Here is a 12,565-nt window from a genome sequence, read left to right on the forward strand (position 1 = left end):
AACAACCGGCTGCCGCGGTAGTAGGAAGAGAAGACTCACTTTCTCGCCCTCGACGACTGATTTGCCTCTTGCATGTCAGTTCTAGAGCTGAGGGCCTTCTCTATGAGAAGTAGGACCTGTTTTCTGTCAGAAAGTCCGTCAGCAGCTGTCCGTCGGCTGCGGTGAGGAGGGTAGAGAGAGGCACCATGAGAGCAAAGTACTTTGCCCAAGAGCACAACTCCTAACTCCATGACCGTTCTCCGCGAACACTAAGAAAGCAAGTCCCTGTACAGTCAATCAACACATCCCAGGACAAATGTAGCCCATGAAATAAAGCTTTTCCCACAGTAAACATGCCCAAGCCAACGCGATTCAAAAGTTGTGTTCGTGAACATTAATTGTCCCAGTTATGTAGCACGTCATCTGGCATCCCGACAAAACAGGCCACGTTACTGCTGATTGCGCGGTCCAGAATCACAACCAAAAACTAAACCTTCTCGTGCGCATTTGCTTTTTGATGATGTCATTTGTTTTTGTCCCTGCTGCCGAAAACAAGTCTAACCTGCAAAATGTGTTTACCCCCTCCCTCCCTCCCCCTCCTCCCCCCCCCCCCAATAACTTGGGGCTATATATATGTCTGCTGACTTTTGTTTTTCTTTTGTTTTGTTTTTTTGTTTTTGCTGGGTTGTAGTCTACGTTGTGAAACAACGGTTACACGGGATTTTGCCAAGGTAACAAAAATGGCACAAGGAGGAAAACCATTTTTCCTTTTCGGTTACATATTAATGACAAACGGAGAAACGTGATTTGCTCGTAATACCTTGGACATCAAAACACCAATGCAACTTACTACATTAAATGTCAAGGGCGCTGCATGTGATCTCTTTGACGGGAAATTTACCTCCAGAAATATTGATCATACTCATTAAATGCAGTTTCCCGTGATAAAAGGGTCATTTACCACGGAAAAGAGTTTGGTGTAACCGAACCCTAAGGGAGCGGATTCCCTGGAAACTAAAGTCCAAACATGTTTCTCATGTAACCGTTTTTCGTCTGCAGCTTGGGATCTTATAACCAGGACTCTACGGTATCTTTACTCGACGTTCATCACTACAAAACGACAAAATGTGTAAATATTCACTGCAAAGCTACATTTCTCTGATTTATCCATAGTGCATCAACTCTTATTTGACTGAAATCCCACCCAAGTTCGCATTGCGGACCTATTTTTATCTTTCACACTGTGAAGATATCATCCCTCTGAAAACATTTTTCTTTTGTCCCTCAAACTACTCTTAAATTTGTTGATGTATGATCGAAACATCTTCGGATCTTCTTCGATCGTCTTCGGCAATCTTCGGTAATCTTCGCAAAATGTTCGGAAGCGTTCGTCTGGCCTTCGGAACAATTTTGGAAAATCTCCGGAAATCTTCGGAAAGTGGTCGGAAATCTTCGGAAAAACGTCATTCATTCGTCGTGTTCAACTCAAGCTCAACTCAACTCAATATCGAGTTGAACATGCGAAGATAAAATTCGTATCCACGCGCGGGCATGTAATATCCTCTATACATTTTACCTTCGAATGTCGCAACTGTGTAGATATGCTCAGTACGCCTATCGGTCTAAAAACTTGCTCAGGTTAAATATGCAATGTCTGCGTTCAATTCCAAAGGAAATTACGAAAAATAAGCCATTGCGGTTCACATTCTCCAAAATACGCAGAACTTGGTCATTTCACGTTGTTGTTCTGCAAATGACAGGTAAGAAATGTACCAAGATTCAAAACGCACACGTGTGCAGAACCATTGTTTTGCTCATTGAACCTTTTGTCGGTGGCGTTCTCGTTGGCGTCGCCGTCGTGGTTTGCTAAAGCTCCCTAATATTTATGCCATACCGGACAGATAACAGTGGGACTTACGAAAGAAAAATAAAACGAGAATTTCCCATCAAACTTGGCCAGCCGAGAAGAGTGGTTCCTACCATTTTCTATTCCTTTCCCCGATCCCCCACATAAGTGAAATCCACCGAAGAGAAGTAGGGCAACGAGCCGGTCGAAAAATTTTTGAGCTCCAGAGATGCTCTTGAATATTCCGGACGGACCGAACCGAAACGGATCTTTCCATTTGACTTTCGACCGAAATTTCCGGGATTTTTGGCATACTGTTAAAAGTACCTCTCTACACACAGACAAAATAAGAAATAAATCTCCCTAAAATTGAAATAAAGTAGTGCTTTCTGCTAACAACGCTCAAACTTGTGCTTGTGAAAGGGAGATTACTACAGTCGTAAAAAGCAATAAGAAACCCCTAAGGGTGTAAAGAGGTTCGAACCTACGAGAATTGTTCAGTGACTGTGTTATGAAACTGCTAGGAGTAAAGCTGGCCAAAAGCGTGTTCATACTCGCAAGATACTAAAACTAAGTAGAAATATATTTATTTTTGTACTGTTAGGGAGTTGTTAAATATATCTCGTAATTGATCAGCATGAGAAGAACTTAAGTTTAAGACCCCGGGTATGATGCTGGGATACGCACCAGACTTCCGACATCACTTTCAGAGCTCGTCATCTGTATCGGCACCGTGACTGGTTCGAAACTCCGCAACACCATGGCGGATAGCTCGGCAAATTTAAGGACTCTTGGCATTTCACACATCTTAATAGGGATCGTACTCGTCTGTTTAGGCGTCGCTGATCGCTTTGAAAGCCTCTTTTGGACCGGTGATTTATATTTTGGAATATGGATTGGCATATGGGTGAGTTCTCCACACGTTTTTCGTGGGTTTGCAAGAATGTCAGACAGCAATTATTGCTTCAGTTAAACGGCTGTCGAGCCCGGAGATTTTTATCCCTTTTGGTCATTAATAGGGTATCGATTTTGGCCATTTTGGTCTCAAATAGGGTATGGTTTTTGCACTCTATAGCTAGTCTTGAACTGATTTGGTATGCTTTTTAGAAGAAGCTACTTTTTCATCATTATCGATAAGACCATCAACAAAAGCCCTTCACAATGCCTTTAAAATCGGTCTCACTCTGAATTAGGGGATTAATTATAAGGCAGGTTTGAAACAGGGTATTGATTTAAGGGTCATATCTGATATATGGTGTCACATTTTCGGTTAGGTCGTAAATAGGATAGAGAAAATCACAGAATTTGGTCTTGGATAGGGTAAGGGTTTTGGGAGGCAGGCCGCACACCCCCAGCTGATTTTTCTGTGATTAACCCCCCCTGCGGGGGGGCACCGAGTAGGATTTTCTGGGAAGTTCAATCACGATGAACACAAATAAGCCGTTACTACCTCTTTGAAACCATACTGTAGTTTCATTCCTCCAACACTGGAGCTTTTTAAAGCTATACATTGTCTATTGTTTGTTTCTTAAATGTAAAATGAGTAACAAGGAATATTGTCACAAACTGATAAAAATATTCTGTTTTCTCTTCTTTTGCAGACATGCATCTCAGGAACTCTAGGCATGTTCGCCAGTCTCAGAGAAACAACGTCTTCCCGAAAAGCGTTTGTAAGTTCCTGTTAGTTGAGAAGTTTTGAAGAAGCCTGGCCAAAGTAACTAACTTAAAATCTTAAGATTGAACGCAAAAAAACACCAAAGCTTGCCTCTGCAAGTTATCCTTTGCATTCCAATATTTCTTTCGACCCTCTTGTACACACATCTATCATTCACTTAGTTAGGGTGAAAAGATCTCAGCAGGAAATTACTTTGCTATGCTTCCTTCATTTCTTTCGGCATTTCACCTCGCAAAATTCTATTGTTCATATCTTGCCATATTGTGCCATATCTTGCAATTTGCTGCTCGGGTGAGAGAAAATAGGGAGTGAGTTATTACAACCAGGCTTGTTTTCTACTCATAAATACGTATTGTTGAAATTTTCAGATGGGCGTCCTCTTATTTTTCTGTACCATATCAGTTTTGCTTGGATTGGCACTTCTCGCCATCTACGGCTTTTTCATTGTCATTCTCTGGAATATTGCCGCCTATATTCCCGTATACATAGCTATCGCCTCAATGTTCGCGACTCTTGGTATTCTTGAGACTGTTACAGGAATCTGGTCAGCGGTATGCTGTTGTCGGTCATGCTGCGCTGTGACTCGGTCAGAACCGGTGAGTCCTATTTTAGAAACTTTAGTTAATCCAAGTGCTCTACGCGCAAACCTGTGAATTTCCCGGTGAATTCCAAAAAGCACCTCTAATGTTTTAAAGGGACCCACGAAATTTTTTTCACAGAAAGTTCGACTGCAGTTTGAGTCATGACGAATTACTTTTTGCTCCTGCATTGTCCGCCTTGTTGGAGATAAAATTACATAATCTCCTCTTTATACTGTGTTCCCATCTTTGTAAATTCCAGGAACAACAATTTCTAAATCCTGCCACTGACGCTGAATCGGTCTCCACCGGTGAATTCATGACACAACGAACTGTTAGTGTTGCTATGGTAATTCCAGTACAAGGAGACGACAGTTGCGATGCCACACAGGAGTGGAGCGGTCTTCTTCCGGCGATCCCGGTACCTACCTTTGGAGCGACGGGGAATCACCCTCAGCCTGTTGGTGCTCCCATGTCAGTTCCGCTGCAAGCGGCAGGCGTCGTTGAGGTTGTTGTCCAAGCTTCTGAATCAGTGGCTCAAGGAGGTCGGCGTTAAATGATTAGCTGCCGCCATAGTAGTTCCAGTGTAAGCAGACGATGGAGTGGTTGCAGTTCAGGCGGACAAGTTTACTTCTGGAGTGGAGGGAGTTCAACGTTGGATTGCTCAAACTGATACTTCTCTAGCGATGGCTGCAGGCTACTCAGCATTGAAAGAAAATATGTTTCTTTTTTATAATAATTTATTTAATGAGAAGTACTATAAAATAATCATTAATGCAGTCAGATAACACTGATGGCACGAGAAGCCTTAACGCATGTGCAATTTACATTTTTGGCTAAAGGGTGAAACTTAATTAAAGCTGAAGCATATTGATGTATCAAGCTTGACTGAAATTTAGATTTCAAAAAATTGCATTGCCACGGACCAAATGTTTCTCTCAGGAAAACACTTACTTTGGTTTGAAATAGGGCACGGGTTCCGAGAAATGAACCTTATCCAACCCACTCTCCCCGCGGAGGAAACCGAAACATTTGGAATAGTGACTAGAATCAGAAAAAGTGTGATCATTTTGCCTCTACACTTAGCCAGGCAGGGAGATCATTGAAGACATGGTTTTCCGAGTACAAAGACACTGTCTTGATGTTCGACAAAAATCCATAGTCGCGAGTTATGTCTAAGAATGTGGCCATAAGATATGCTTCCCGTTTGACAACATAAAAGACATGACCATCAGGCCTCGATGTTTGTGAAAGATCAGAACGCTTGGAATCACCACATGGCCATCCTACGGAGAATTATTGGCTCGGCTAAGAGCTTGGTAGTCACGCAAAAAAAACACATTTTTGTGGTCACGCGATTAAAGGAGCTAAGTCACGGTTTGTGCATTTAAATTTAGCCTAAATTGTCGTTTGCAATCCGTGTTAATCTTCTCTATCCTTGTTTCTTTATGATATTCTATTATCTCTTTGGTGTTTTTTTATCTTAGTAAACTACTATTGTCAGGTTCCCTTCAACTTAAAGGTAATTTGTACGTGGCAAAAATAACTCAAGCTATCGTGATTGAGCTTTTTTAAACCCACGCAACGTTTTTAGTTTTTCTCATTCTAACGGGTAATATCTTACAACATCACGCGTAACAACAACATGAAGCATTTATTATATCAAAACTGATCATGAATCTTTATGTTCCACCTCCATATGCGAGTTTGTGGCAAACAATTACTGAAACAGTTTTTGAACTTTCAATAAATTTTCAATTGTATTTTTTCCTGGTATTTTTCTATTTGAATTTGTAATTGTAGTTTTTTGATAGATTTTAAGGACCACAGTGAGAACTACTGGCTTTACCAGTAATTGTGTTGTCCAATAAAGTCATTATTATTATTATTATTAACAGTCTTCTAAGTCTGTTTGATTGCCTCAGTACTACAATGGAAGCTGATACGCCAAAACGCAGAAATCACCGAAATGTTCTTCAACAGGCTCCAGGCCCAAAACAAAACAAACTAGCTCAAGACAGACACAAGTTTAGTTAGTTTTATTTCGATTGTTTGCTAAATAGAGCATTCAGAACACATTTCTCGTGCATTCATCGTCGCTGAAATTTCCAATGATCATTTCCAATGATCTGACGTCGTATGCCTGAAATAGGCCCACCTGTCATGCCCAGTAAAGCTCATTAGCTCCTTTCTAGAGTTCCGGTTAATCATGCAGTGAATTCCGCGAATAAAACGTTTATTCTCCGAAATGATTTCCACGAATAAGATTAGTCTCGTAATCACAACATCTCCATTGTTTAATAAATTCCGAGAAAAGTACTCGATCAGTCCTGTCAATGGATCGCAATCGGATACCCCCTAAGCGCCGCTGCTTTCAGATAGAACACAAGGTGTAAGTAGTTGTAATGAGTTCTAAAACAATATTCCTTGTCAATGATTAAGTGTTGTATTTGCACCATTTTCCATTTCTATAGCTTTCATAGTCTTGTTAGTCTTTATAGTCTTGTTTCCCTTGTTTTTCTTTCCCTCTGCTCTAGAGTTTCCGGCCCCCAGTATTTACGTGCAAACTTGCCATGACATGTTCGTATTTCTCGGAAACAGATATCTTTTCTCGGAATCTATTGTTGCCCAAGGTCTATCAAGGTCGAGATAATCATATGATCTTCAAAAGGAGCTGATTGGTTAGAATTCTGAACGGTAACCAACACCTCTGTTTTCTTTGCTGCCCTATAAATTACTACACCCAGTAGTTGGTCTATCGTCAAACTGCGCCATAGCGTTTTACAAGTAGAGTTGAGGGAATGATTCAACCTTGCAAGATGAAAGCAGTTCTTGTATTTGCCTTCCTTGTTTCCATCCCTGTCGGTAAGTTACTTCCATTACACTTTTGCCGAATTTGAGCACTTTTATCAAAAGTACGAATTAGCCAAGCCAGCCGAGTAACTAAGATCGAGAGCTTTCATTCTCGTTTTCGTAGATTCCTATAAGTCTGAACTTGTTCCTGGTTTTAATTATGCTTTATAGAAAACTTTTATGTGCTAGTGTGCCATTATCAACGCGGAAAAAATGTGTTTCCTTACCTTCAGCACTTCAAATGATTTTCGCTTCGCTATGACATTCTGTCCTTTACAGTTCCAAGGAAGAAATCATAGGATTTTTAAAGTTGACTTAACTCAAAATGATTGCAAATCATAATTAAGTTAACGTTTGATCATCTTGCCTGTAAATAGTGATGCTTTAGCCATACGTATTTCATTGTAAAACAAATGTTCTGCGTCGCTACCCAGGGATTGTTCGATGTGTATCTGGGACGTATGTTTCGTTTACCCTCGGATAAAGGAAACCAGCTGATGCAGAATTACCGGGAAAGAATATAACTTTCAGTTCATCATGCCCCTTTGATAAAGAAGAAAATTCATTGAGAACATTGAGCAGCTTGCCTAAATGTTACTTGAGTTGAAAACGAAAGAAAATACGAATCATGGCTTTTTATATGACCCTAGCCAGCGCCCAAACTCATTAGCAATTGACAGCCGCAAAACGATTGAACACAGTTACTTGGATCAGTTCGGTGACTCGAAATCTTCCGTTCTTGGCTTTAAGATGAAATGACATGTACTTAAGTTTATATTTCTTTAAAATGTTTTTCTATATCTTCTTTAATTCAGGCAATTAGCGATATTTATTCCAATCGTAGTTCAAGTCATCAAGTTTCTCTTCAGTATTAAACCTTTCTTCTGGGATCTAATATAACTGTTATCTTCGCGCAGATTAAGTACGTGAGTCGGCTTTTATTCCGATGTCTTAATCTTTTGCTTATTTTTTCCAGGATATGGCCTCAAGTGCTTCGAGTGCGTTTCTACCAAGGATTGGGGTGGCTGTGCTAGTGTCAGAAAAGAGGTGACTTGCGATTCAAGTGCGGATCGCTGTGTTAAAGGTATGAAAGAGGGAACACAAGATGATGTCTCAGTCACGGTATACATTAAAGGTTGCGTTGAATCATCCGAATGCGATGCTGATACATCGGACTTTTGCAAGTCTGACACAGGAGAGGTGAAGAAGTGCGATATCAACTGCTGCAGTGGCGATTTGTGCAATGGAGGCAAAGTTCCAATGGTCAGCGCCATCATGCTCTTGGCATGCGCCCTTGTAGCTTTTCTTCGCTAATTTTGAGAAACTATTCAACAGTTAGCAGTGCCACGAAAAAGCGTAGAAAATAACGTTGAGTTACCGATTCCACGTAACTTGTGTTGCATTAGGCACATCGAGTTTTTTTAGTAGAAACTGTTCCAGTCGTTGTAATTTCAAGCGATATTTTTTGCAGTAAATCAGTCTAGTCAGTCTGTATATCATTTATTCAGTTATTTTGTTCTCTAGTAAAACTATCTTTTATACCTTGGAATGAACATAAGTGACCTTTGATGAAGACTCAATCGTATCTAAAATAAAGGATTTTATTTCAAGCCCTGATTGAGTGTAAATTTGTGCTTCGCATTAAGGAAAATGGAATCTGCGTTAAAAGAGAACATCATTCTGTACTTTTAAAACCTTGCTGTTCGCCAAGAAGTCCATGAGAAAAAAAAGAAAGGGCCAGGGTATGCACAGTCAAGTAGGGCTTAAAACTGAACAAGAAGCCAAAGGACCCCAAAGCATCCTAAGCTCATCCTATCTATCGGGCTTCGTTCTGATTAATTCTCGAGGTCATAATCTCGCTACAGCAGACCAATGTGCTGCCGTCTTTTCTAATGTACAGGATGCCACTAACCTGGTTGATTTTATCAGTCAATATTGTGGAAACTAAGACTCAGAAGTACAGCCTGTATTTCGGAATTCGGAATTCGCCGAACAAGCTTTCAGCCGGCCCAGAAAATCACAAACATGAAAATAATAACACAGGCACAAGATAAGCTATTGGAGCTTCCATTTTTTGAAATGAACTAAAACATTTAGAAGATCCGAGTTCAGTCCGTTCATATCTGATATGACGTCTATTGCAGGCGCGACCGCCCGCTCCCTCACCCCCCCCCCCCCCCCCACCTTCACCCCTCCCTGGACCAGCGTAGTAGTTCATTCATGGGCTTCCGGTTAAATTATAAAATTCCGAGAAAACCCCATTTTCCTCAGAAATGCTTTCGGAGAAAAAAACCTTGCATGTCGGTAATCAGGACGCCCTCATTGTGTAATGCATTCCGAGAAACGCAACGCGGTTTTTTTTCTCTTCTAAAAAGAGACCCTTTTAAAAAAAGTAAACACAACTTGAATATGGTTTCCGGATCTTTCCTTGTCAGTGAATGTCTCTTTTATTTGCTAAATTTTCATTTCACCTTAATTTTTCCTTTTCAGAGTTTCCAGTAAATTTCGAGAAAAGAAGTTGTGCAACGGTCAATCAGAGATTCGCGGTCGTGACAAAACACCAGCATGAGCTTAAAGCCTGAAACTATGTACCTTTCTTTTCAGTGATTGTCTGTCGTATCTGCCGCATTTTTATTTCTATAGCTTAATTCTTGTTTCCCTTCTTCTTCGAATTCTTTTTCCCGGTTCTAGAGTTTCTGGTTCCCATTTATATTCAACGTGAAAACTTGCCATGACTTGTTAGTATTTTTCTTTCTTTAGGAATGTAGATCTGTTTGCCCAAGGTCTATCAAGGTCAAATAGTCATAAGCTAATCATGAGATTATGGCCTTATGTGCCCAAGGATACCAAGAGGATTGAGTGAGTCACGTGAGAAATCATAAGATCTCCTAAAAGAGCTGGTTGGTTCGAATTCTGCACGGTAACCAACACCTCTGTTTTCATTGCTGCCCTATAAATTACTGCACAGTGACGAAAACGAGTTGGTATACCGTCAAACTGCACCATAGCGTTTTACAAACAGAGTTCGGGGGAGTGATTGAACCTTCTAAGATGAAAACAGTTCTTGTCTTCGCCTTTCTTGTTTCTATCCCTATCGGTAAGTTACTACAGTCTCCAAACATCACTTTTTTTGACGATCTTTAATGTTCAGCACTTTTTTAAATACAAATTAGCGAAGCCAGTAAGCAGCAAAGTAAATACCGATTTTCAAGACATCAAGAGCTTTTATTCTCTCTTTTGTGGATTCTTTTAATTAAGCCTGAACTTGCTCCTGATTTGTATGCTCTAGAAAACATTTGTTTGCAAGTGTACTGCAGTGACGGATCCAGACCTTGAGCTAGGAGGGGGGAAGGGGTCGGTTTTTTTTCTTTCCTTGCCAGCATTTCTTCCTTCTGCGTTTTTTCTTACCCAAAATAAGGGAGGCCAGGTCCCCGGGTCCCTCTCCTGAATCCGCCACTATATTATTAGCCCAGAAAAAAATGCATTACCTCACCTTCAGTTCTACACATGATTATCATTTGAGGGTCTCAATCGGGGATAGCTTTGATGGTTGACAGTTAAATTTTTTCGATTTTGACGGTTAAATTTAGGGCTTTTGACGGTTATCGAGAGGAAATTTCTTCTATGAAACTTTTGCGTTTTGGAGATCGTCTTGGTCTTTCACGGATGAAATTAAGCGAAATACTGGAATATATGATAGCAATATATAATAAAATATAATTAATAAGCCCAGATCAAACTATTTTTGACAAATCTTTCAAACCAAAGACATTGATCAAAGTTGTTTAAAAGCTCCAACTGAATACTCTTTTCCGTTCGTCCTCACCAACGGAAACTCGCGAGCGGGTTGGAAAAGATAACTACACTGCCGTTTGAAGCTAAAACAGTTCTGATTATCAATCTTGTTTGTCTCACACACTTTTTTTCTAAAACAACTTTAAACAGTTTTACAAAATTAACGATATTTACCCCATGCCAGTTCTATTTAGTTCGTTCCGAAGTCATGTTTCTTTTCAGTAACCTCGGTCTCCTTGGAATATAATATAGTTATAATATATAATATATAATTATATAATATATAATATAGTTATCTTCGCGCAGATTGTGTACGTGAGTCGGATTTTAGTGTTTGTCTTTTTACTTATTTTCACAGGATACGGCCTCAAGTGCTAACAGTGTGCTTCCACCAAGGGTTGGGATGACTGTGCCAGTATCAGAACAGAGGTGACTTGTGTTTCAAGTGCGGATCGCTGTATCAAAGTTATAAAAGAAGTTACTCTAGATGATGTCTCAATGGCGGTATACGGCAAAGGTTGCAGCGATTCACCCGAATGCGATTCTGATACATCGCCTTTTTGCAAGTCTGACGTAGGAGAGGTGAAGAGGTGCGAGATCAACTGCTGCAGTGGCGATTTGTGCAATGGAGGCAAAGTACCAATGGTCAGCACCATCATGCTCTTGGCATGCGCTCTTGTGGCTTTTCTGTGCTAATTTACAATACCATAAAAAAAAGCATAGAAAATAGCTTTGAGTCACCGATTTCACGAAGCTGGGTTTGCATTATGGACATTAAGTTTTTTTCAGTAGAGACTGTTCCAATCATAGTAATTTCAAGCGATATTTTTTTTGCAGTAAATCAGTCAGTCTATATCATTTATTCAGTTATTTTGTTCTTTAGTAAAACTATCTTTGATTCTTTGGAATGAACATGAAGTGACCTTTGTTGGAGAGTCAATTGCATCGTAATAAAAGTCTTTTATTTGAAGCCCTGATTACTGAGTGTAAATTTGTGCCTCGCAGTTAAAACAATGGAATCAGTCCGCGTTAAAAGAGAACATCAGTCTGTACTAGTAAAACCTCGATGTTTGCCAAGAACTCAATGTGGAAAAACCTCTGGCCAGGGTAGATCAGATGAAAATCAAGCAGGGCGTTTGAAAGTGAACCGACAAGAAGAGCATCCCAGGCTCATTCCAGTCTATCTGGCTTCGCTTTGATTAATTCTTGAGGTCATGGCCATGTCATGGGTCAGGCCAATGTGCTACTTTTCTACTGTACAAAATTCCTCTCACCCAATTGATTTTGTCAGTTACCGTTATATAAAACCCGGAAAAGCATAATTCGCAAAAAAGGCTTTCAGATGGCCCCAGAAAAAAACACCCACATCAAAATAATAACACAAAGACAGGAGATAAGCCGTTGGAGTTTCGATACTTTGAAATGCAGCTTTTTAATATTCGTGTCAGTTTTCATACATTACATTGTCAATAACATAAACAACACCACTGTATATTTCCGTTCATCTAATATGAACCAGACCAGCCATACCATAAATGTAGTTCATTTATAGAGTTGCAGTTTAGTCATGAAATTCGAGAAAACTTTCTTCTTCTTAGACATTCATTCCCTAGGAAAAAGCCTTGTACGCCAGTAAGATGAGGAGCCATTACTCTGGGGCATGAATTTCTCACCTTTAGGTTGTTCATGATTTTTTGCTGCCGGCAACAACTTGGGCAATAATTTTTTTAAACATCAAAAATCAAAATATTAACAGTAGAAAACACTTGTTTGACTTTTTTCCCCCATGGCTCACCTTGCCCCATTTTTTTTTTCCAGCAGTTTTTGCTATGCGGTATT

General features: G+C 40.1%; 2 protein-coding genes across 2 annotated transcripts; both read left to right on the top strand.

Annotated features, from left to right (window-relative positions):
- Positions 1-3,421: 3,421 nt before the first annotated feature.
- On the top strand, positions 3,422-5,488 carry LOC145469708 (uncharacterized). Its single transcript, XM_081453494.1, has 2 exons — positions 3,422-4,096; positions 4,341-5,488. Exons 1-2 carry the CDS (start codon positions 3,869-3,871, stop codon positions 4,632-4,634), a joined length of 522 nt encoding a protein of 173 aa, XP_081309620.1. The 5' UTR covers positions 3,422-3,868; the 3' UTR covers positions 4,635-5,488.
- Positions 5,489-6,820: 1,332 nt separating this feature from the next.
- On the top strand, positions 6,821-8,573 carry LOC145479370 (uncharacterized). The gene is made up of 2 exons (XM_081457712.1): positions 6,821-6,943; positions 7,908-8,573. Exons 1-2 carry the CDS (start codon positions 6,880-6,882, stop codon positions 8,243-8,245), a joined length of 402 nt encoding a protein of 133 aa, XP_081313838.1. The 5' UTR covers positions 6,821-6,879; the 3' UTR covers positions 8,246-8,573.
- The last annotated feature ends 3,992 nt before the right edge of the window (positions 8,574-12,565 follow it).

The sequence above is a fragment of the Orbicella franksi genome, chromosome 2 (genome assembly GCF_964199315.1).
Source record: "Orbicella franksi chromosome 2, jaOrbFran1.1, whole genome shotgun sequence".
Classification (NCBI taxonomy): Eukaryota; Metazoa; Cnidaria; class Anthozoa; order Scleractinia; family Merulinidae; genus Orbicella; species Orbicella franksi.